Source organism: Somniosus microcephalus, chromosome 5 (assembly GCF_052327205.1).
Source record: "Somniosus microcephalus isolate GS21.2 chromosome 5, FLI_Smic_1.0, whole genome shotgun sequence".
In the NCBI taxonomy this organism is placed as follows: domain Eukaryota; kingdom Metazoa; phylum Chordata; class Chondrichthyes; order Squaliformes; family Somniosidae; genus Somniosus; species Somniosus microcephalus.
Window position 1 is genome coordinate 22,628,721 of NC_140991.1, and position 25,865 is coordinate 22,654,585.

At 48.6% G+C, this 25,865-nt stretch overlaps 1 protein-coding gene across 2 annotated transcripts in view; it reads right to left on the reverse strand.

Moving 5' to 3' along the window:
* The window catches only part of sec22c (SEC22 homolog C, vesicle trafficking protein), a 94,414-nt gene that overhangs the window by 37,528 nt on the left and 31,021 nt on the right, over nucleotides 1-25,865 (reverse strand). The window contains exons 3-6 of one of the 2 annotated variants that reach the window (XM_085987421.1): nucleotides 23,032-23,195; nucleotides 12,639-12,818; nucleotides 10,247-10,365; nucleotides 2,992-3,057 (exon numbers count right to left, since the gene is read on the reverse strand). In XM_085987421.1, the coding sequence (XP_085843547.1) occupies nucleotides 2,992-3,057; nucleotides 10,247-10,365; nucleotides 12,639-12,818; nucleotides 23,032-23,195 (529 nt within the window). The remainder of the gene's footprint in view (nucleotides 1-2,991; nucleotides 3,058-10,246; nucleotides 10,366-12,638; nucleotides 12,819-23,031; nucleotides 23,196-25,865) is intronic. The other variant, XM_085987422.1, reaches the window with a different exon arrangement.

A 25,865-nucleotide genomic window follows, 5' to 3' on the forward strand; every position in this document is an offset into this window, starting at 1 on the left:
GGGTACCCATTCAACCACCAGTTCTCAAGGTGGTTGTAGATGAAGGTCTTCGCTTTACTAATAAAGTGGAAGCTGGCCATCTTATTGATGTTTATGTGCAACCCCGTGTGTTCGCAGAATGACTGAACGATCTTTAGGTTTCTTGTCATTCCTGCGTAGGAGTCGCTGAGAACTGCCATGACATCCGCAAAAGCGAGCGATGAGCAAAATATGGATTTATTGTTTAACCGCATCGCCACACCCATATTGGCCTGATCGAGCGAGCAAAGAAGGGGATCCATTGCGATATTAAACAAGATTGGTGAAAGAGGGTCGCCCTGCTTGACGCCTCTCTGAATGGATATTGGATCTGTTATAAACCTGTCACCTTCCATCACCGTGGAGGTGTTTGTGTAAAGATCTTCAATCAGGTGAACAAATGCCTTGGGCACAGCCATCCTTCCAAGTGCATTGGAAATCATTTTGTGACCAACGGAATCGAAAGCCTTTGCCAGATCAATAAAGACAACGGCAAGCTCCTTTTTTTGTTTCTCTTTGCCCCCTTGATGATATTTTGAAGGATAGCAATATTTTCATTGCACCCAGGGGGTGGCAGCTATGAATCCCTTGTGTCGGGGATTAAGATCGACAGCTTCACTTAGCCTTTTAGCCATGATTTTAGTGAAAAGACAGAGCAATAGTGGCCCTATGGTGATCGGCCGTCAGTTGTCTAGACTGTTCAGGAGGTCGGCTTTCTCAGTTTTTGGGATGAACACTATCCGGCTTTTTCCCAGTGTATCCGGAATAGCTGTTGTACGAAGCTGTAGAGTAAAGAGACGCAGGAGAGTGCTCTCATCCTCTTCTATTATGTCGGTAATGTTGTTTATTTTCATACCGTCTGGCCCAGCTGCAGTTGTTTCTTTAATGCCTACCAGTGCCTGTTCGATCTCCTTTTTCTCAATGGCTTTCATTAAATCTCTGTAGTTTTTTTGGTCATTGTATGTCGCAAATTTATTAATGTTAGATATATTCTTAGGTTTGGAAAGCTTCTCTACAAAACACATTCCAAGCTCCTTACCTTGGGGACAGTTTGATGTGGCTGGTGTACCCATAATTTGACACGCCAGCCTTTTTCAATCTTCTTGATACAGAATCTGTACACGTCTATATGCTGCTTTCTTAGCGGCCCATCTTTTCTTAGTGCCAGAGTTATGAGATGTTCCGCCCTTATGTTTTTCCTCACTACCCTTTGATGTTTTTGACCTGGTGATGTTCCGGGGTTTAACTTTATCGATCACTAACTCCGTTATACCTTCAATTAACCCTAAGCTATCCGGGCCTTTCTTAGCGCAGAGGAGTTCCTCAGCTTTTGTAAGCTGGGCATCAAGCTCCCTGTGCCTAGGAACACTCCCTGGTGGACGAAGTACTCGTTTCTGCCGGACATGTTGGTCGGGGTCTACGTCGGTCTCGAGGGCTGCTGGCCCAGGCTCATCACCCCCGCTAATCGGGGTTGGTTGGGGCCAATGTTGTCAATTTTGCTGTCGCTTTTTGAAGAACACGACGCTTATCTGAGATCTGTTTGTTGGTTTTGGTCTTCAGAATGCTACCAATTTTCCTTCATGTTAATGTCTCGGCAGCCCTGGAACTGTATTTCTGGCTCCAGTAAGAGTTTTGTTTCCTCTTCTGACCAAACATAATCCCTCCTGCCAGCTCTCTTCTGGGACATGAGTGTTCTTATTCTGGTCTCATTCCTAAGAGTGGGATGTTCATGCCTCTCGTGCTGGCTGGGGCCTCTGTGTTGAAAACCTGGCCTCACATACCGTGCACGGGAATATGCCGTCTGGTACTGGCACCATACTGCCTTTACATTTGGCATAATGGCAGGCGATAGATCTATACTCCCCTGACTTGTTGCGTTTTGAGCACTTGGTTTTAAAGGATTTGATTTGGTGTTTCCTCAAGAGGCGAGTTCTAAACAAACCTACGGTTTGATATACCTCATTACATCCTCGGCAGAACAGGCCATCGGTAGGGTAGTGAATTGTTACATCTGCCGGGCAATTACGGTCACACGATCCGCACACCTTCGTAACAGGTGTTGGCGTCTGATGTATTAGGACCTGTCGCTAGATCACTTGACCCTGGATCTATTTCTGCCCCCTTAAGTGCGTAAAGGCTTTGGCTGTAAAATAGCGACCTCCTCCCCTGTTGAATTAGTGGGGTCTTCTACCTCCGCAATTCCCTCGTCGTCGCCTATTGTTCCCTCCATTCCCTGGGCTCTGGTTTTTGGAACAGGCCGCCAATAGGGCAGGTAAAAAGATGTTATAGTTCTCAGATCCCCATCTCCGGTCTGTGTGGATGAGGATGTTTTTGCTGGTCCACCAGACAGACCTAGTAATTGTGCAGCAGATGCACTTAGCACGGTGTGGCTCTGCTCCCACGTTCCCGGGGACGTTTCTTCTCCGGGCCCAGTCCCAGCCAGGTAAGTTCAACCCCTCGAGGCTGACCACAACACATTTTTGCAATGATTTTGCCCGTGTCTGTTCGGGCTCCGATCTACGCAGATCGGCATCAATCTCGCGTTTCTTTCTCAGTCGACAATAAATTATCGTTTCCAGCGGGGCCAACGAGGAGGCGTGACTCATTAAGGACGGCAAGAACACGAAAAGACACCCTCAGCTACAGTAACTAATCCAGAGTCAGAGTTACTCTAGTTCAGATCTTGCCCGCAAGTGGAAACATCTTCTCTACATCTACCCTATTGAACCCTTTCATAATCTTGAAGACCGCTAGCAGGTCACCCATCAGTCTTCTCTTTTCCAGAGGCCATCACATCGAGAACATTCTCCCTCCTCTCAGGCCAAACCCTTCTCCTCGGCTATCCCAATTTCTAACCACCTGCACCCCAGTACGGTGGAATCTGTAAAACCGTTGCGCTAATTTAGAGTGGCCTTGCGTGCGGAGACATTTGTTTAAAAACAAACAAACAATCAAGAGGAAAGCTAACCTTACCTGAAATACACAGGTAATAAAAGCTACGAGAAATGCAACAACCATCCCCTTTCCTTCATCGCCGTCCTGGTGAGAAACAATGTTAACAAAATAACAAGAAACAAGAAACTCTTTTTCCACCGAAGTACATTTCAATAAGGCAGCAGTAAAAGTTCAGCAATTGTCAACTTTCTAAATTCATACTTGTTAATGGAACGTGGCAAAAGAAAGGTAACAAATCAGGCATTATCATATCAATAATAAGCCAAATGAGGAGGAAGTTTGAATGAGTTAGACAAAATACGCAAGTGGATGGAAGAACGGCAGATGAGATTTAGGACAGACAAGTGTAACACACTGCACACAGGAAGAAACAAAAACTGGGTGACACATGTAATCTGTGATGGTGCTGAAATAGCCATGGATCAGAACCGGCTTATGGTTAAAAACTTGGGACTTTTCAGATTGAAGGGAGGCAATTGAGAAATGACCTTGGAGAAATTTGCAAGACAGTATACTGTATATCCAGAATATTACTTCAAACCCAATGGAGCAGTATTACAAAGAGCACAGGTTTAAACTAATAAGGTGCAAAGATTGCTGTCATGAAGCTCTGCTTCACAGAGTGATCGATACATGGAATTGACTCGGAGTGGAGGTAAAAATCCCTGGAATCATTTATCAATTGGATACCGTGACGGAGACAGTAATGTCTTTGTAGCTGGATGAGCCAAGACGAATCAAATTTCTTTCCTCATCTGTATCTATCTGGTCAATTACCAGCCGTTTTCTTCCGTTGTTAATGCTTTACTTTGAATTAATCCAAGTGAAAAGTTACAATGAAAGAGATTAGCAAGCTCAACTTTTGTCTTGGTCAACACCAATTCCTAGCACCCCACAAACTAGTATCAGTATAAAACGGCATAAAAATAATACTGCATGATATGCCTATCAATTAGTCCAATAAAAGGCGACGAGTTAAGAACGTAACTGAAGGTTTTTATTGGCTAAATAACAGAGCCCACCCTCGTGGGTGATCCGATCCAACAGGGAGGAATACTAGCCAGTCAGCTACCTTTATACCTGGGCAGGTAATGGGCGGAGTCGGAGGTGGTCAGCCCAGGTATAACAGTGCGACAAGAGGCGACCTCGTGTAGTGATGTGACAGTGAGAACAATATACAGTGATAACTATAACAGTGGTTTACCACATTCACCCCTTGTTTAGATTAGAGTCCGGCGGGGTGAAGTGTATTACCAGCTCTGGTATGTCAGTCTGTCCGGAGGCTTCGTTAGCCTCTCCGATCGTCGCAGCGGCGGTGTTACATTATCCGGTGTTAAAGCTGGTGTCTGCGTAGTCGGCAAAGGCTCGTGGGGTTCCGGCATGCCGTCTACCTCGGCTGGACTCGGGGGGTTGGGAGGGGGGGGGTGAGGGTGCGAGGTCTCGTAAGGAGACAGTGTCCTCCCGTCCGTCTGGGTAAGCCACATAGGCGTACTGGGGGTTGGCGTGCAGGAGGTTCACCTTCTCGACCAGGGGGTCCGTTTTATGGGCCCTCACGTGCTTTCGCAGCAAGACGGGTCCCGGAGAGGTCAGCCAGGTTGGTAGGGTGGTTCCCGTAGTCGACTTCCTGGGGAAGACAAACATTCGGGCATGGGGGGTGGTGTTAATGGCAGTGCAAAGTAGTGACCGGATGGAGTGCAGCGCAATCGGGAGGACCTCTTGCCAGCGGGAGGTTGGGAGGCCCTTAGACTTTAAGGCTAAGAGGGTGGCCTTCCATACCGTCGCGTTCTCTCTTTCCACCTGGCCGTTCCCTCGGGGGTTGTAGCTGGTGGTCCTGCTTGCTGCAATACCCCTCTCCAATAGGAACTGACGGAGTTCCTCGCTCATGAAGGAGGCGCCCCGGTCACTATGTATATAGTTCGGGAACCCGAACAAGGCGAAGAGTTTGTTCAGGCATTTAATGACCGTGTTACTGGTCATGTCTGGGCAGGGGAAGGCAAAGGGGAAACGGGAGTACTCATCAACGATGTTGAGGAAGTACACATTACGGTCGGATGACGGTAGGGGCCCCTTGAAGTCGATGCTCAGACGCTCGAAGGGGCGGGTGGCCTTGATCAGGCTTGCTCTGTCCGGCTTATAGAAGTGCGGTTTGCACTCAGCACAGATCTGGCAGTTCCTGGTCATGGTCCTGACCTCCTCGATGGAGTATGGCAGGTTGCGGGCCTTAATGAAATGGTAGAGTCTGGTGACTCCGGGGTGGCAGAGGTCATTGTGGAGGGTCTGAAGTCTATCACTTTGCGCGCTGGCGCATGTAATGCGTGAAAGAGCATCAGGGGGGGTCGTTCAGTTTACCGGGCCGGTACAAGATCTCATGGTGGAAAGCTCGATTCTCCACCTCAAGATTTTGTCGTTCTTGATCTTGCCCCTCAGCTTGTTATTAAACATGAAGGCAACCGAGCGTTGGTCGGTGAGGAGGGTAAATCGTTTGCCTGCCAAGTAGTGCCTCCAGCGCCGTACTGCCTCCACAATTGCCTGGGCTTCCTTCTCGACCGACGAGTGTCGGGTCTCGGGGCCCTGTAGGGTCCTTGAGAAGAAGGCTACCGGCCTACCCTCCTGGTTAAGGGTAGCGGCTAGGGCGAAGTCGGATGCATCGCTCTCCACTTGGAAGGGGATTGACTCATCCACTGCGTGCATTGTGGCCTTGGCTATGTCTCCCTTAATGAGGGAGAAGGCCGCGCACGCCTCTTCCGTGAGGGGGAAGGATGTGGTTTTCAGGAGGGGTCTGGCTTTGTCCGCATAATTGGGTACCCATTGGGCATAGTAGGCGAAAAGCCCCAGGGTTCTCCTAAGTGCTTTTGGACAGTGGGGGAGGGGTAGCTCCATGAGGGGGCGCATTCTTTCGGGGTCGGGGCCGATGACTCCGTTCTCTACTACACAGCCAAGGATGGCAAGGCGCGCTGTGTTAAACACGCATTTCTCCTTATTGTAGGTGAGGTTCAGCCGTTGGGCCGTACGGAGGAATTTCTCCAGATTCACGTCATGGTCCTGCCGGTTGCGGCCGCAGATGGTGACGTTATCGAGATAGGGGAAAGTGGCCTGTAGTCCGTTCTGGTCAACCATCCGGTCCATCTCCCGTTGGAAAACCGAGACCCCGTTGGTGACACCAAAGGGGACCCTAAGGAATTGGTAGAGGCGGCCATTCGCCTCGAAGGCGGTGTACTGGCTGTCCTCCGGGCTGATGGGGAGTTGGTGGTAGGCCGACTTGAGGTCGATGGTCGAGAATACGCGGTATTGTGCAATCTCATTGACCATGTCCGATATGCGGGGGAGGGGGTATGCGTCCAGCTGGGTGTATCTGTTTATGGTCTGGCTGTAGTCGATAACCAGGCGATTTTTGTCGCCGGTCTTGACTACCACCACCTGGGCACGCCAGGGGCTGCTGCTCCCCTCAATAATGCCCTCTTTCAGGAGTCGCTGCACCTCAGAGCTAATGAAGGCTCTGTCCCCAGCGCTGTACCGCCTGCTCTTAGTAGCGACAGGTTTGCAGTCGGGGGTGAGGTTAGCGAACAGGGAAGGTGGCGGTACCTTGAGGGTGGATAGGCTGCAGGTGTTACGCGGTGGGCGGTTTAACTTTCGCTGGTTGTCGACTGTGAGTGGGGGGAGGGGTCCACCGTATGCTAGGGTTACACTTTGGAGGTGGGATTGGAAGTCCAGCCCTAGTATGACGGCAGCGCACAGCTGGGGGAGTACGAGGAGTTTAAAATTTTTATACTCTGTCCCTTTAACCGACAATGTCACGACACAGTAGCCGCTGATGTCTGTGGCGTGCGACCTCGATGCCATCGAGATGCGGCTGCGCGTTGGCAGGACGGGGAGGGAGTAGTGGCTCACCGTGTCTGGGTGGATGAAGCTCTCCGTGCTTCCGCTGTCGAACAGGCAGGTCGTGGCGTGGCCGTTGACTTTGATGTCCATCATTGAGCTGGCCAGGTGGTGCGGGCGGGCTTGATCCAGGGTCACGGAAGCTAGGGTGTAGATGAGCGCGTCGTTGTCATGACAAGATGGCGGCGAAGATGGCGGCCCCCGTAGTTCACATGAGGCTCTGTTTAAATCGTTTGCCCCGCACAAAGATGGCCGCCCCTGCTGTTCCCATGAGGCTCTGCAGGCTTCGGCTGCCCCGCACAAAGATGGCCGCCCCTGGTTTTCCCATGAGGCTCTGCAGGCTTCGGCTGCCCCGCACAAAGATGGCCGCCCCTGGTTTTCCCATGAGGCTCTGCAGGCTTCGGCTGCCCCGCACAAAGATGGCCGCCCCCAGGGTTCGCATGAGGCACTGCTGGCTTCTGAGGATTTGCTTCTGCAGGCCTTGGAGAAGTGGCCTTTCTTGAGGCAGGTTTTGCAGGTCGAGTTTTTGGCTGGGCAGCGCGACCTCGGATGCTTCTCCTGGCCGCAAAAGAAGCAGCCAGCGGCCCGATCGGGGTTGCCTGATGTCGGGGCCGGTACCGGGGCTAGCGGGCCCGGTCGGATCCGTGATGCAGACGCTGAGGTAGGTCCCGGGGGCAGCGCTGTGAAGGGTGGTGGGGTGGGGGTCGGGCCCGAGTCCCAGGGTCGCGAATAGTACCTGGCAAACGCTTCCTGGTCTTGCTGGGTGGCCTCTAGGGTGAGGGCGAGGGCTTCGGCCTTGTCCAGGTCTATGTCCTTAGCTTCAAGCAGTCTTTGCCGTGTGTAGTCGGAACGTAGGCCTCTCACCAAGGCGTCGCGGACATTGTCTTCCATGTTCGCAGTAGCCGTCACCGCTTTAAAGTCACAGTTCCTGCCGAGTTGTCTCAGCGCTCGTGAAAATTCAGCTATCGATTCTCCTGGCTGTTGCTGGCGAGATCTTAAGAGATGCCTAGTGTACATGTAGTTTACCGGGCTCCGGTACTGCTGTTTCAGTAGGTTGATGGCGTCGTCGTACGTAGTCATGTCCTGGATGAGTGTATATACTCTCGGGCTCGCTTGGGCTTTCAGGACTCTTAGTTTGGATCTCTGAGGGACGACGGCTTCCTCCAGGTACGATTCGAAGCAGTCCAGCCAGTGTTTGAAGTCGTTGGCTGAGTTTGGTGCCTGTGGGTTTAGATCCAGGTATGGTGGTTTCAAGGCTTGCAGCCAAGCCGGCTGGTGTGGCCCGTTGTCTGGAGGCTGCTGTTGCTGTGCTGCTGGGTGAGCTCCTTGCTGTTGCTGTTCATTATCAGACATCTTTAAAATTTAGTCAATAAAATTGATATGCCTATCAATTAGTCCAATAAAAGGCGACGAGTTAAGAACGTAACTGAAGGTTTTTATTGGCTAAATAACAGAGCCCACCCTCGTGGGTGATCCGATCCAACAGGGAGGAATACTAGCCAGTCAGCTACCTTTATACCTGGGCAGGTAATGGGCGGAGTCGGAGGTGGTCAGCCCAGGTATAACAGTGCGACAAGAGGCGACCTCGTGTAGTGATGTGACAGTGAGAACAGTGAGAACAATATACAGTGATAACTATAACAGTGGTTTACCACACTGCATACAATTGCAAGTATGACAATATCATCTTTTACACAACTATCCAAGCCTCCGTAAGCTTGCATGCAAAAGGACGCTATGTCAATAAATGCATTTTAAAGGTGGATAGAAAATATATGCAAAATAGTGAAAAGTGAGCTTGGAAGTTATATACTTATAATCATACAGCACAGAAGGAGGCCATTCGGCCCATCGTGCCTGTGCTGACTCTTTGAAAGAGCTGCCCAATTAGTCCCACTCCCTTGCTCTTTCCTACTTGTCTCACATCTATATTGGAAAAACGTCAAATTGCATATTACGAGATGTTGTTACTGTTTATCTGAAGAGTACAGAGAGCCTAATGAGCAGTGCGCATGGATTTAAAGTCAACAGGCCGTACCTCAGCGTTGTACTGGAATCCCCATCCTCATTTTTTCACTACTTTTCTCCCTTCTTCCCTCTCCTAACTCATACAGGCTACAGTTCCACAGACACTGATCACCCTCCGGTATCTCAGCCAAGTAACCACTGGGTGTGCCTGGACAGCGAGTGCTCGGCTATTCAACCTCAGGGAACATCGCAGCCAGATTCTGCCCTCACCTGATGCCCTTCAACAAACTGAGGGGGAGGGAGGTCACTGAATAGATCTGAAATGATAACCCTGGTCAAATTTCACTCTCCCTAGCCAAGGGTTGCTGAGGTTAACTGTGGTGCTCCACCACTGCCCTGCCTGAGATCAGCAAACTTGGTACAGACCAGGGATTGAACCTGGGATAATTTTGGTCAACTACGCACTGATTAAATACACTGAGCCACTGGAGGGAGCTTATACTATCGAGGATGCGATTAAAACTAGTCGAGAGGTATTCGGATTCGGATTAGAATAACATTTGACTTTTAAAAGTGAAGGATGACAGAATTATTGGTACATTAGTAAATGAGTGAAAATCAGAAAGTGACCACAAATGAAAAAATATCAGCCCGATAGACAGCTAAAAGAAAGAATTTGTATTTATAAAGCGTCTTTTACAACCTCAGGACGTCTCAAAGCACTTCACAGCCAATTAAATACTTCTGAAGCGTAATCACTGTTGTAATACAGAAAACACAACAGGAAATTTGCGCACTGCAAGCTCCCACAAACAGCAATGAGATAATGACCGACTAACGTTTTCGTGATGTTGGTTAAAGGATAAATATTGGCCGGGACACGGGGGAGAAATCTCCTGCTCATCTTCAAAATAATGCCATGGGATCTTTTACATCCACCTGAGGGGGGCAGACGGGGCTTCGGTTTAACTTTCATCCGAAAGCTCCCTTCAGCACTGCACTGGAGTGTCAGCCTAGATTTTTGTGCTCAAGTCTTGAACCCACAACCTTCTGACTCGGAGGAGAGTGTGGTACCGACTGAGCCACAGCTGACACTACATGAGAAGGAGTTGCACAGGAGCCTGTACTGGGTCTCTTGCTGCTCACAATATTCATAAATATAAAATGAAGGTATTTCTTGGAACATTATATTAACAAAAAGACCAACACCGCCAAGCTATGTGACCAGGCCATGAATGCAGGGAGATCAGGGGTAGTAAATGAACTGGACCAATTAAGTGATGTGCTAAGCATCAAATAGATTTTAAGAAATATTTTTATGGGTGGGGGGGGGGGGGGCGGCAGAAGAAAACAAACAAAAATGTTATTCAGCTCTGCTGTCAGCTACTTCACGTAATCTGTGAAAACATTTTGCCGATTTCTCAATTACCTGAAAATTGTGTTCTATGAGGTGAACTCCACGGATCAGGTTGAGAGCTCCACACATGATATTAAGGATAACCGCGAGGATCCCAACTGCACTTACTGGTTCCAGTCTATAACTGGGTGCTGCGGGTAAATAAAACAAGATATTATATTTGTGAATAGAAACAATCTGCTACAGGGACGGCTTTTTTAATAGATGTGACAGTGTGACTAGTGCAGCCTGATAGCAGGATATCTGCCCTGTATAGATACCAGATTTTCTTCTTGTTCGGGGATAGATTTATTCCATTTCATGCCTTTCTAATCTTATCCTCCGCTATTCTCTCTCTGGCTCTGACAGCCCTATATTACCTCACCCAATTTAGATGCCTGACCCGAGATAATGAGTGGCAGGAAGCTATATGACTTTGACCACGCTCGATCAGCTCCGATGGACGGGTCACATTGTCCGCATGCCCGATACGAGACTCCCAAAACAAGCGCTCTACTCAGAGCTCCGACACTGCAAGAGAGCTCCAGGTGGGCAGAGGAAACGCTTCAAGGACACCCTCAAAGCCTCCTTGAAAAAGTGCAACATCCCCACCGACACCTGGGAATCCCTGGCCCAAAACCGCACAAAGTGGAGGAGAAGCATCCGGGAAGGCGCCGAACACCTCGAGTCTCTTCGCCGGTAGCAAGCGGAAGTCAAGCGTAAACAGCGCACGTCAACCCAAGCACCCCACCCACCCGCCCCTTCAACCACTGTCTGCCCCACCCATGACAGAGACTGTAGGTCCCACATTAGACTCATCAGTCACCTGAGAACTAAGTTTTAGTGTCATCCTCAGTTCCGAGGGACTGCCTAAGGAGAATATGACTGTGGAGGGCATCGCAGCCGAGCCTAATCCCATCCTTACCCCCCAAAATCCACACAGGCACCACTTTGCAACTGGGGTCAACTAACCAGTAGTGATAAGGAGCATGAAGCCTGGTTGATTGCTTTCCAGCTCCCTTGCATGGGAATGTTGAAATCAAATCCTCTTTTTAGGGAATTTCCTGTGGCTTGGGGGGTTCCCCCCCCCGCCACATCATGCAACATACACTCTCCCCAAGAAAGCAACCGATTTCCAAGACCCCGCTAATGTTTGGGCACCTGCCCTTGGCATGGAGTGAAATAAAGTACCTGCACCAAATTTGGAATTTGCGAGTGCATTTATATATTAAAAAAAAGTGGTGGTGACCTGGAAGAACAGAATCCTGCCCTAAATTTGAGCCAACATTGCAACCCTTCAATTAAATAAACTAGTCAGTCAGTCTCCTGTAGTGCTGCACACAGGAGCCAAGACCAAGAATGGCAGAACAGGCTCGAGGGGCCAAATGGCCTACTCCTGTTCCAAAGTGTAGTCTTCAGGAGAAGCAGAGTTAGAGCGCATGAGGTAATTGAACCAGGACGTACAGATGTCATTCAGGTCTGAATTTTCAAGTCATACATTCTAAAGCAGAGAAGCAGATGGAGAATAGGAGCTTCCCTGCAGCATAGGCTGAGCTGGTAGATGCAAAACAGAGGTGCTACAGCACCACCACTGGTAGGAGGTGTCATTACAGGATTACAAGTTTACAATGGCAGCTTTTAAGGGAGAAAAAATAATCCGTTTATCCTCTTCCTTTTCCCATGTAGCACAGCACATCACTGGCTAACGGGGCTAGCTGGAGATGGATCCAGCAAATATGTTCTGACCCGGTTTGTAAGGAGCAGTACGGAGGCAGCATTCTCCCCAATTCCCAACGCTTTATGGGAAGGTACCTAACCTCTACATCACGGTCAAGATGCGAAACACAGTGTGCCAAGGTCCACAAACATGAATCCTCACATCACACTCCACAACACGGCACGGAGATTCCAACATCCTGTACCACCAACTAAACGGACATGTCTGTCACCAGTCACTGGTGTACAAACACAGAAAAGTCAAGTTGTGTCTCAATGGAGTTCTTTAGTCTGCCTTTCACTGTGTTACAATGGAGTTGGACTGCAGCCTTCTCTAGCCTGTTGAAAGGATCTTACAGTCCAAGCCAAATCGATACCACTGGCATTCTGTTTACAAAGAGATACACAATGTACTAAATTTACACTTTGAAATATTACATAATAAAGCCTCGTAAATACATATGGTTCTAAATGGTAGAATTTAAATACTTCACTTTAACTGGTGTTTTAAATATGATTTTTTCTGTATATAGCACAGACATCGACTCTGAATTCATCACCACAGCAGTCTGCAAACATTATGGACAAACTCTTGCTTATCTCACCTGAAGCAAATTAAGTTCTGGCATTGGTGGGAGTGAAAATATAAGCATTACATTTTTTGAACATCATCAATGCATTCATAAGGCAGTGTCTGATCTGAGCTTACCAGAGGATGAATACAAATGCAGGTGCCCATTCAGTGTCCCGTTGGTAACCACTATATCGTCCACATTCACCTGCCGGGGCGGTGTCACCTTTAGCTCCCTCTGGATATTTGTCACGCTGATCTTTATCGAAGGACGGTTTGAATAGTTATAGTGCCATTTTATCTTCTGTATCACACTATCTGCGATTAAATAGAATGCTCATTTTAAATCTACCGAACAAGGCTACGATGAATGAGAATGAAAGGCCAAGAGAAATACTTCCCTACACATTATTTGAACAATGGAAAATGTAGCTCCTATCGAGCAGAGGGTTTATTGTGGTCGCTTTTACTCAGCTTGTATTAGAGATTCCCCAACCGAGGCAGCTCCGAATCAGGTTCCAGGCTGCTCCAAACTGCTGACTCCCATACAAACCCAACGGAACCATCTGGGCCATGTGCAACCCACCAACGGCATAAATCATCGCAGCAGCTCGGGTTACGAGCAGAGACCTGAAATGGAGAACCTCGACGGAAACAATTAATCAAGAAATAGAAGATCTCTCTCATCACGTAGGAGCCCTTTGTACGCGGGTGAGTACTTTTCACTGCGAGTGCTCCCTGCCATTCATTCATTTTTAACCAAGGGTAGCTGCAATAGGGATCATAAAGAAATGTACTAAAAGGAGGAAAGGGGGCAGTAATACTGAATGAAGCAAAAGGAAAGGGGTTAGAATGGATATATTGAAAAAAAATTAATTCAACAGTGTCTCCCTTTCCAGCCATCCTTTCCTGGGATCGGGAGGTCAAACTCACTGGTATTCCCATTTTTTAAACATTTAACTTGCAATTGAAAGGGTGGTGGAAGCAGATTCAATAGTAACATTCATACGGAATTAGATAAATACTTGAAAAGGAAAAATGTGCAGGGCTATGGGGAGAGCAGGGGAGTGGGACTAATGGGACAGCTCTTTCAAAGAGCTGGCACAGGCACGATGGGCCGAATGGCTGCAAGATTCTATGATTCTTAACTGGCACACACAGAAATTGCTGCTGCATCAGAATAATTCACCGAATGACGGAAGCAAAGTTCTTCTGGGGTTGGGGAGGTGGAAAGGCAGGGTGGAAATGTGCTGCTCTCAGTCAAGCCTCAACAATTATGTGTGACAATATATTTTAGGGACCGTTACAGTAAATTTTGTTCCTTTCAAGACTCGATCAGTCTCCACTCTATTAGGGTGCCCAATAGAAAGCCCACCGTTGCCCATTTCCTTTGGGGAAAGCAGCTGTGCTTCCCTCGAGAGAGCAACGCTGGGGCTGGGAACCAACAATGGAGTGAACCTGGAGTAGAAACAAGAGTCCACCAAAGTCTTCCACACCAATAAGCTTCCTCACCTATTTGTTTTTAAATTTCATTCTCAGTCGCTGGCAAAGGCCGGCTTTTATTGCCCATCATTAGTTGCCCAGAGTAAGTGGTGGTTTTCCGTCTTCTTGAACCGCTGCAGTCCGTGTAGTGTAGTGGTCTGATACAAAACGACTGACTTGTATAATTGGTACCTTCATAAAGCAGTTAAGAGTTAACCATGTTGGGGTGGGACTGAAGTCACATATAAGCCAGACTGGGTAAGAACAACAGGTTTCCTTCCGTAAAGGGCATTCGTGAACCAGTTCTGTTTTTACAACAATCCAACAGCCTCATGGTCACTTTGACTGAAGCCAGTTTTTTTTATTTGCACGCACATTATTGCGCTGACAGCAAGATCATTTTGAAACCGCAGCCATCTGAGAATTCGTCATTTTTACCGAGTAGCTGAAGAAACCATTGGAAAGTCTGCAACTGCCTGGCCTGATGAAATTCCTACTCAGAACATTAAACACAGGTGCAAATGTAATGGACAGTCAATTTACAGGAACCTTCTAGGAACCTGTGGCGTACGCTGCTCACCAATGTAGAATAGACAAAAAGGGGGCAAGGGAGCTAAGTGAATAAAAATATTACCAAGATATCTTCATTGCTTTCTTCCCTCAGCCTCTGCACCGAGTGACTTCTCATCCTCAGTGATTTAAACCTCCATCTCAATTCATCATGCTCTCTCTCCTCTGAGTTCACTAGCCTCCTAACCTCCCTTAATCGCTCCCTCCATGTAAACTCCCCAATCCATATTCACGGCCACCCCCTCAACCTTGCCATTTCTCGTGGCCTTGCTACGTCCATCATGTCAATCGCAGATAAGGCCATCCCTGACCACTTCCTTATATCGCTCTCCACCCACATCCCCCCAGTCCTACTTCCTTCTGTGTCCACCCCTGGAAAAAACTCTCTCCCAACTCTCTTACAACTGCACTTATGAAATCCCAACTGTCCAGCCTTTGGCCCTCCATTCACCATGACAATTCTGCAGCTAACAATCTGCTCAACCACACCCTCCCCACCACTTTTGATACCCTAGTCCCTATTAAAACAATTACTCTCTCAATTAAACTCACTTTCGCAGGCTTTTTTTACAGAAGCCATTGTCGGGAGCGGTGAGAGCGGAGGTTCAGTGAATATTTAAACTCACTTTTGCGGGCTTTTTTTTTTTTTATATAAACACAGGCTTACCAATCTCGCAGACCAGCGGCGACGTTCCAGAGCCACGTCACGATTCAAAACGTGACGCGGGCAGGAGGAAGCAGCTGATTGGGTGAGTACTTATACTACTCTATAGTTTGACAGTTAAGGTTCATAGTTTATAAAGTTTAGAAGGTCTTAATTTTGTGGTTATGGTTTCCAAGGTCTCTGTTGTGTAGCGGGGAGTGCTAGGAAACAAGGGCCCTTGAGTATATCATTTAATTGTAGTATAACTGGTGGTATTGATTTAATTTAAATTAATTAAAGGGTAAGTCATGGCAGCAAAGCTCGGCCCCGTGGTATGCTCCTCCTGCACTATGTGGGAAATCAGGGACACTTCCTGTGTCCCTGACGACCATGTGTGCGGGAAGTGTATCCAGCTGCAGCTACTGGCAGACCGCATTGAGGCGCTGGAGCTGCGAATGGATACATACTGGAGCATTTGCGATGCTGAGGACGTCGTGGATATCACGTTTAATCAGTTGGTTACACCGCAGGTAAAGGCTGCACAGGCAGGAAGGGAATGGGTGACCGCCAGGCAGAATAGTAGGCGCAGGCAGGTAGTGCAAGGGTCCCCTGTGGCCATCCCCCTCTCAACAACTCTGTGTAAAAAAAATTATCTTCCCTCTGGTTCTTTTGCAAATTACCTTAAATCTGTGTCCTCTGGTTACCGACCCTCCTGCCAGTGGAAACAGTTTCTCCTTATTTACTCTATCAAAATGCCTCATGATTTTGAACACCTCTATTAAATCTCCCCTTAACCTTCTCTGCTGTAAGAACAACCCCAGCTTCTCCAGTCTCTCCACATAACCGAAGTCCCTCATCCCCATAACCATTCTTGTAAATCTCCTCTGCATCCTCTCCAAGAACTTGACATCCACCCTAAATTATGGAGCCCAGAATTGGACACAATAGTCCAGCTGAGGCCTAACCAGTGTTTTTTTTTTTTTAAGAATTATGGTAGTCGTTACCAGCAACCCAGAAGTCATGAGTTGGTAAGTTGCGAGAAAGTGTGATAGCTTCATTATTCAAAGCCGCCTTTCCCTGGAACACTGCCTACAGCTGTAAGCATCTGTGCTTCCTACTACACAGATTAATTAAAGAGTTTAACTGAGCGGAGAGCAAGGTGATCTAATTAGATGGTTTTTGGATGAAGAAAGCCCTTCTGTCCACACAATCTTATCCATCTAGTATACCAACTCTACTGTCTCCTCATTACAGCTTTTTCTTTAAAAAATATCTACCTGACCAGCCAGCAAGAACCCTGGATCAATGTCTTATCTGAACGATGACACCTCTGTACAATTTAGGTTCAGAGTTCAAAACCTATAACCTCTCCAATGGAGAGGAAATACCAACCAAGCCAAGCTGTGACGCTGAGACCAGATAGAACTCACACCCTCCCAATCCATACTGTGGAGGAGGAATTCCCAGAGTGTATACGGGATGGTTTCCTGGACCAATATGTTGAGGACCCACCAACTAGAGGTCAGGCCATCTTAGACTGGGTATTATGTAATGAGAAAGGATTGATTAGCAATCTTGTTGTGCGAGGCCCCTTGGGGAGGAGCGATCATAATATGATCGAATTCTTCATTAAGATGGAGAGTGAAGTAGTTGACTCAGAGACTAGGGTCCTGAATTTAAATAAAGGAAACTACGATGGTATGAGGCACGATTTGGCTAAGATGGATTGGGGAACGTTACTTAAAGGGTTGACGGTGGATAGACAATGGCAAACATTTAAAGATCACATGGATGAACTACAGAATTTGTTCATCCCAGTCTGGCATAAAAATAAAACAAAAAAGGTGACTCAACCGTGGCTAACAAGGGAAATTAGAGATAGCATAAGATCCAAGGAGAGGACATATAAATTGGCCAGAAAAAGCAGCAAACCGGAGGATTAGGAGCAGTTTAGGATTCAGCAAAGGAGGACAAAAGGATTAATTAAAAAGGGGGAAAATAGAGCTTGCAGGGAACATTAAAAAAAAACTGACTGTAAAAACTTCTATAGATATGTGGAGAGAAAAAGATTGGTGAAGTCAAGCGTAGGTCCCTTGCAGTCAGAATCAGGGGAATTCATAATGGGGAACAAAGAAATGGCAGACCAATTAAATACATACTTTGGTTCTGTCGTCACAAAGGAGGGCACAAATAAACTCCCAGAGATGTCGGGGAACATAGGGTCTAATGAGGGAGGAATTGAATGAAATCAGTGTTTGTATGGAAATGGTGTTAGGGAAATTGATGGGATTGAAGGCCGATAAATCCCCAGGGCCTGATAATCTACATCCTAGGGTACTTAAGGAAGTGGCCCTAGAAATAGTAGATGCATTGCTGGTCATCTTCCAAAATTCTATAGATTCTGGAACAGTTCCCATGGATTGGAGGGTAGCTAATGTAATCCCACTATTTAAAAAAGGTGGTAGAGAAAAAACAGGGAATTATAGATCTGACATCGGTAGTGGGGAAAATGCTAGAGTCCATTATAAAAGATGTAATAGCAGAGCACTTGAAAAACAGTGACAGGATCAGACAAAGTCAACATGGATTTACAAAAGGCAAATTGTGCTTGACTAATCTACTGGAATTTTTTGAGGATGTAAATGATAGAATAGATAAGTCATAGAGTCATAGAGTAATACAGCACGGATAGAGGCCCTTCGGCCCATCGTGTCCGCGCCGGCCATCAAGCCCTGTCTAATCTAATCCCATATTCCAGCATTTGGCCCGTAGCCTTGTATGCTATGGCATTTCAAGTGCACATCCAAATGCTTCTTAAATGTTGTGAGGGTTTCTGCCTCCACAACCCTTTCAGGCAGTGAGTTCCAGACTCCAACCACCCTCTGGGTGAAAAAGTTCTTTCTCAAATCCCCTCTAAACCTCCCGCCCTTTACCTTGAATCTATGCCCCCTAGTTATTGACCCCTCTACTAAGGGAAAAAGCTCCTCAGCATCCATCCTATCTATGCCCCTCATAATTTTGTACATCTCAATCATGTCCCCCCTCAGCCTCCTCAGCTCCAAGGAAAACAAACCCAACCTGCCCAGTCTCTCTTCATAGCTGAAGCGCTCCAGCCCTGGTAACATCCTGGTGAACCTCCTCTGCACCCTCTCTAACGCGATCACATCCTTCCTGTAGTGTGGCGACCAGAACTGCACACAATATTCCAGCTGTGGCCTAACCAGTGTTTTATACAGCTCCATCATAACCTCCTTGCTCTTATATTCAATGCCTCGGCTAATGAAGGCAAGTATCCCATATGCCTTTTTTACCACCTTATCCACCTGTTCCGCCGCCTTCAGGGATCTGTGTACTTGCACACCCAGATCCCTCTGACCCTCCGTCTTGCCTAGGGTCTTTCCATTCATTGTGTATTCCTTTGCCTTGTTAGTCCCCCCAAAGTGCATCACCTCGCACTTTTCCGGGTTAAATTCCATTTGCCACTGTTCCGCCCATCTGACCAACCCATCTATATCGTCCTGCAGACTGAGGCTACCCTCCTCGCTATTTACCACCCTACCAATTTTTGTATCATCCGCGAACTTACTGATCATACCCTTTACATTCATATCCAAGTCATTAATATAGACCACAAACAGCAAGGGACCCAGCACCGATCCCTGTGGTACCCCACTGGCCACAGGCTTCCAGTCACAAAAACAACCTTCGACCATCACCCTCTGCCTTCTGCCACTAAGCCAGTTTTGTATCCAATGTGCCAAGGCACCCTGGATTCCATGGGCTCTTACCTTCTTGACCAGTCTCCTGTGCAGGACTTTATCGAAGGCCTTACTGAAATCCATGTATACCACATCCACTGCGTTACCCTCATCCACACACCTAGTCACCCCCTCAAAAAATTCAATCAAATTAGTCAGACATGATCTTCCCTTGACAAAGCCATGTTGACTATCCCTGATTAATCCTTGCCTCTCCAAGTGGAGACAAATTTTGTCCCTCAGGATTTTTTCCAATAATTTTCCTACCACTGATGTTAGGCTCACTGGCCTGTAGTTCCCCGGTTTTTCCCTACTACCCTTCTTGAATAATGGTACTACATTAGCGGTTCTCCAGTCCTCTGGCACATCCCCTGTGGCCAGAGAGGTCCTGAATATATGTGTTAGAGCCCCCGCAATCTCCTCCTTTGCCTCACACAGCAGCCTGGGATACATTTCATCCGGGCCTGGGGATTTATCCATTTTTAGGCCAGCTAAAACCGCCAATACCTCCTCCCTCTCGATGTTAATATGTTCGAGCATATCACAGTCCCCCCGCCCTATTTCTATGTCTACATCGTCCTTCTCCATAGTGAAAACAGATGCAAAAAATTCATTTAGAACCCCTCCTACATCTTCCGGCTCCACACACAGATTGCCACTTTTGTCCCTAATGGGCCCTATTTTTTCCCTAGTTATCCTCTTACCCTTAATATACTTATAAAACATCTTCGGATTTTCCTTTATTTTGCTTGCCAGTGTTATTTCATGGCCCCTCCTTGATCTCCTAATTTCTTTTTTAAGTATCCCCCTGCACTTTTTGTACTCCTCTAGGGCTTCCTCCGTCTTTAGCCTTTTGTATCTACCAAAAGCCCTCCTTTTTTTCCTAATCCATTCTCGTATATCCCCTGACATCCAAGGTTCCCTGTGGTTTTTGGAACCACCCTTGACCTTTACGGGAACATGTTGCCATAAGGGAGAACCAGTGGATGTGGTGTATTTGGACTTTCAGAAGGCTTTCGATAAGGTCCCGCATAAGAGACTAGCGTGAAAAGTTAAAGCACATGGGGGTAAGGTACGGTACTGACTTGGATAGAAAACTGGTTGGCAGACAGGAAGCAAAGAGTTGGAATAAACGGGTCTTTTTCCGAGTGGAAGGCAGTGACTAGTGGGGTAACCGCAGGGATCGGTGCTAGGACCCCAGCTATTCACAATATATATTAATGATCTAGACGAGGGAACTAGATGTAATATCTCCAGGTTTGCAGACGACACAAAGCTGGGTGGGTGTGTGTGCTGTGAGGAGGATGCAGAGAAACTCCAGTACGATTTGGACAGGTAAGCATGCAGGTGCAGCAGGCGGTTAAGAAGGCAAATGGTATGCTGGCCTTCATAGCGAGAAGATTCAAGTACAGGAGCAAGGATGTCTTCCTGCAGTTGTACAGGGCCTTGGTGAGACCACACCTTGAGTATTGTGTGCAGTTTTGGTCACCTTATCTGAGGAAGGATGTTCTTGCCATGGAGGGAGTACAGCGAAGATTCACCAGACCGATACCTGGGATGGCAGGAATGACGTATGAAGAGAGATTGGGTCGATTAGGCTTATACTCGCTAGAGTTTAGAAGAATGAGAGGGGATCTCATTGAAACTTACAAAATTCTAACAGCACTGGACAGACTAGATGCAGGAAGGCTGTTCCCGATGGCGGGGGAATCCAGAACCAGGGGTCACAGTCTAAGAATAAGGGGTAAGCCATTTAGGACTGAGATGAGGAGGAATTTCTTCACCCAGAGTGGTGAACCTGTGGAATTCTCTACCACAGAAGACAGTTGAGGCCAATTCATTAAATATATTCAAGAAGGAGTTAGATATATTTCTTAATGCTAAGGGGATCAAGGGATATGGGGATAAAGCAGGGACAGGGTACTGAATTTGGATGATCAGCCATGATCGCATTGAATGGCAGAGCAGGCTCGAGGGGCCGAATGGCCTACTCCTATCTTCTATGTTTCTATGTTTCTCACCCTGGCCGTTCCCCCTGGTATAGTCCTCACGTTCGCTCCTTGAACACATATGGTGGACAACTGGTTTAGCTATTCACCACCAAATCTGGCTGGACCAGATAAAGCAATATCGGGTCCTACGCTTGACTGCCAAAACTGCTCACTATTCCAGAATCGTTCTGGAATGCAAAGATAACCCCGGCTTCTATTCTCCACTGCTAACCGTCACCTTAAACCCCTCTCCCCTGTCGCCTCCACCCTCACCTCCGACAAGTGTGAAGGACTCACAGACTTCTTTGTCTCCAGGATCGAGACCATCCGTTCAGCTGCCTTCTGCCACTTCCCTTCCTTCCCCTAGCCAACTAGACCAAACTTCCTCTAAGGCCCCCCCGCCCCGCCCTAGCCCTGAACTCGCATCTTTCTCCAGTTTCTCTCTGATCTCTCCTCATGACCTCTCCGCGCTCATCTTGTCCACGAGATCCACCTCCTGCTCCCTCGACCCTATTCCCACCAAACTGCTAACCACCCAACTTCCTTTTCTGGCTCCCATGTTAGCTGACATGGTTAACGGTTCTCTCTCCTCGAGTACTGTCCCCCTCTCCCTCAAATCTGCCATCATCACCCCCTCCTCAAAAAACCAACCCATGACCCCCTCCGTCCTTGCAAACTACCACCCCACCTCCAACCTCCCTTTCCTCTCCAAAGTCCTTAAACGTGCCCATATTTCCCGCAACTCCATGTTTGAATCCCTCCAGTTGGGTTTCCACCTCTGCTACAGTACCGAAACGCCTCTCATCAAAGTCACAAATGACACCCTTTGTGACTGTGACAAATGTAAACTATCCCCCCTCATCCTTCTTGACTTGTCTGCAGCCTTTGACACGGTTGACCACTCCATCCTTCTCCAACGCCTCTCCACCGTCGTCCAGCTGGGTGGGACTGCACTCACCTGGTTCCATTTATATCTATCTCCTATTTCTCATCTACATGCTGCCGCTTGGCGACATCATCCAAAAACACAGCGTCAGGCTCCACGTGTATGCTGACGACACCAAACTCTACCTCACCACCACTACTCTCGACCCCTCCACGGACTCTAAATTGTCAGGCTGCTTCTCCAACATCCAGTTCTGGATGAGCAGAAATTTTCTCCAATTAAATATTGGGAAGGCCGAAGCCATTCTTTTCGGTCCCTGCCACAGACTCCGTTCCCTAGCCACCAACTCCATCCCTCTCCCTAACATCTGTCTGAGGCTGAACCACACTGTTCGCAACCTTGGTGTCATATTTGACCCCGAAATAAGCTGCCGACCACATATCCGCAGCATAACTAAGACCACCTACTTCCACCTCTGTAACATCGCCCATCTCCGCCCCTGCCTCAGCTCATCCGCTGCTGAAACCCTCATTCATGCCTTTGTTACCGCTAGACTTGACTATTCCAACGCACTCCTGGCTGGCCGCCGACGTTCTACCCTACATAAACTGGAGGTCATCCAAAACGCGGCTGACCATCTCCTAACTCACACCAAGTCCCGTTCACCCATCACCCCTGTGGTCGCTGATCTGCATTGGCTCCCGGTTAAGCAACATCTTGATTTCAAAATTCTCATCCTGGTTTTCAAATCCTCCATGGCCTCGCCCCTCCCTATCTCTGTAATCTCCTCCAGCCTCACAACCACCGCACACCCCACCTCACCCCAAGATATCTGCGCTCCTTTAAATCTGCCCTCTTGAGCACCCCTGATTATAATCACTCAACCATTGGTGGCCGTGCCCTCTGTTGCCTGGGCCCTAAGCTCTGGACTTCCCTGCCTAAACCTCTCCGCCTCGCGACCTCTCTTTCTTCCTTTAAGACGCTCCTTAAAACCTACCTCTTTGACCAAGCTTTTGGTCATCTGCCCCAATTTCTCCTTATATGGCTCGGTGTCAAATTTTTTTGTCTAATAACACTCCTGTGAAGCGCCTCGGGACGTTTAACTACATATGACACTACAGTTGTTGTTGCTGCTGTTGAAGGAAAGCTGAGAGCCAGGAAATGGTAAACAGGTTGTAAAAATAAAAGGCAGGAAACTAACCAAATTCAAGAAAAGCGTAGGGTCTCGAAACCACGTGGATTTTTGCGATCTCAAAGGAAGAAACAAACTCCATTCCAAGTTCCTCGAGGAAGCAAAATGCCATGGTTGTGGGATAGTAGCTACAGCAGATGGTCATGTAGGCGACGCCCTGCGAAGAAGTAAAACTGGGGGGAAAAAAGTCATTAAAAGATATAGTAGCAGAATAGGAAATTTGTATCTTATATAACATGGAACTTAAAATTCTATCCTTTGTAAGTCTGGGGAGTGGCGCTCCAATGTAATGTCGAATACTGAAATTACCAGCTGCCCCTTTGATATACCTATCAATTCCTCCAATAAAAGGCGAAGAGTTACGAAGGTGACTAAAGGTTTTTATTGACTAAATAACAGAGCCCACTCTCGTGGGTGATCCGATCCAAGCAGGAGGAATACCAGCCAGTCGCTCACCTTTATACCTGGCCTGGTGGGTGGAGCCAAGGCGGAGTCGGCAGTGGTCATCCCAGGTATAGCAGTGTGGCAAGAGGCGACCTCGTACCGTGATACAATAGTGGTCAGTGATACAGTTATAACGAACAGTGGTGAACAGTGCTAACTACTAACAGTGATACGATAGTGAACGTGGTTTACCACATTCACCCCTTGTTTAGAATTAAGTCCGGCGGGGTGAAGTGTACTACCAATTCTGGTAGGTCAGTCTGTCCGGAGGCTTCGTAAGCCTCTCCGATCGCCGCAGCGGTGGTGTTGCCTTATCCGGTGCTGGTGCCTTATCCGGTGTTGATGCTGGTGTTTGCGTGGTCGGCGAGGGCTCGTGGGGTTCCGGCATGCCGTCTACCTGGACTGAGGTTGGGGGGGGTGGTGGCGGTGTTTCCGGATCGGCTGAGGGTGCGAGGTCTCGTAGGGAGACAGTGTCCTCCCGCCCGTCTGGGTACGCCACGTAGGCGTACTGGGGGTTGGCGTGCAGGAGGTTCACCCTCTCGACCAGGGGGTCCGTTTTATGGGTCCTCACGTGTTTCCGCAGCCAGACCGGCCCCGGGGCGGTCAGCCAGGTTGGTAGAGTGGTTCCCGTAGTCGACTTCCTGGGGAAAACGAACATTCGTTCATGGGGGGTGGTGTTAGTGGCCGTGCAAAGTAATGACCGGATGGAGTGCAGCGCTGTCGGGAGGACTTCTTGCCAGCGGGAGGTTGGGAGGCCCTTAGACTTTAAGGCTAAGAGGACGGCCTTCCATACCGTCGCGTTCTCTCTTTCCACCTGACCGTTACCTCTGGGGTTGTAGCTGGTGGTCCTGCTTGCTGCAATACCTCTCTCTAGGAGGAATTGCCGGAGTTCCTCGCTCATGAAGGAGGAGCCCCGGTCGCTGTGTATATAGTTCGGGAACCCGAACAAGGCGAAGAGGGCATTCAGGCACTTAATGACCGTGCTACTGGTCATGTCGGGGCAGGGGAAGGCAAAGGGGAAACGGGAGTACTCATCAACGATGTTGAGGAAGTACACATTACGGTCAGAGGACGGGAGGGGCCCCTTAAAGTCGATGCTCAGGCGCTCGAAGGGGCGGGTGGCCTTGATCAGGCTTGCTCGGTCCGGCCTATAGAAGTGCGGTTTGCACTCCGCACAGGTCTGGCAGTTCCTGGTCATGGTCCTGACCTCCTCGATGGAGTAGGTCAGGTTGCGGGCCTTAATGAAATGGTAGAGTCTGGTGACTCCGGGGTGGCAGAGCTGGTCGTGGAGGGTCTGAAGCCTATCGATATGCGCGCTGGCGCATGTCATTCGTGAAAGGGCATCAGGGGATTCGTTCAGCTTGCCTGGCCGGTACAAGATCTCATAATCGTAGGTGGAGAGCTCGATTCTCCATCTCAAAATCTTGTCATTCTTGATTTTGCCCTTCAGCTTGTTATTAAACATGAAAGCCACCGAACGCTGGTCGGTGAGGAGGGTAAATCGTTTGCCTGCCAGGTAGTGCCTCCAGCGCCGTACTGCCTCCACGATCGCCTGGGCCTCTTTCTCGACCGACGAATGTCGGATCTCGGGGCCCTGTAGGGTCCTTGAGAAGAAGGCCACTGGCCTCCCCTCCTGGTTTAGGGTGGCGGCTAAGGCGAAGTCGGATGCGTCGCTCTCCACCTGAAAGGGGATGGACTCGTCCACTGCGTGCATCGTGGCCTTGGCTATGTCTCCCTTAATGAGGGAGAAGGCCGCGCACGCCTCCTCCGTGAGGGGGAAGGAAGTGGCTTTCAGGAGGGGTCTGGCTTTGTCCGCGTAATTGGGTACCCATTGGGCATAGTAGGCGAAAAGCCCCAGGGTTCTCCTAAGTGCTTTAGGGCAGTGGGGGAGGGGTAGCTCCATGAGGGGGCGCATTCTTTCTGGGTCGGGGCCGATGATTCCGTTCTCCACTACGCAGCCGAGAATGGCAAGGCGCGTGGTGTTAAACACGCATTTCTCCTTATTGTAGGTGAGGTTCAGCCGTTGGGCCGTACGGAGGAATTTCTCCAGATTCGCGTCATGTTCCTGCCGGTCGCGGCCGCAGATAGTGACGTTATCTAGGTAGGGGAATGTAGCCTGCAGTTCGTTCTGGTCAACCATCTGGTCCATCTCCCTTTGGAAGACCGAGACCCCATTAGTGACACCGAAGGGGACCCTAAGGAAGTGGTATAGGCGCCCATTCGCCTCGAAGGCGGTATACTGGCGGTCCTCAGGGTGGATAGGGAGTTGGTGGTAGGCCGACTTCAGGTCGATGGTCGAGAATACTTTATACTGTGCAATCTGATTGACCATGTCAGATATGCGGGGGAGGGGGTATGCGTCCAGCTGGGTATATCTGTTTATGGTCTGGCTGTAGTCG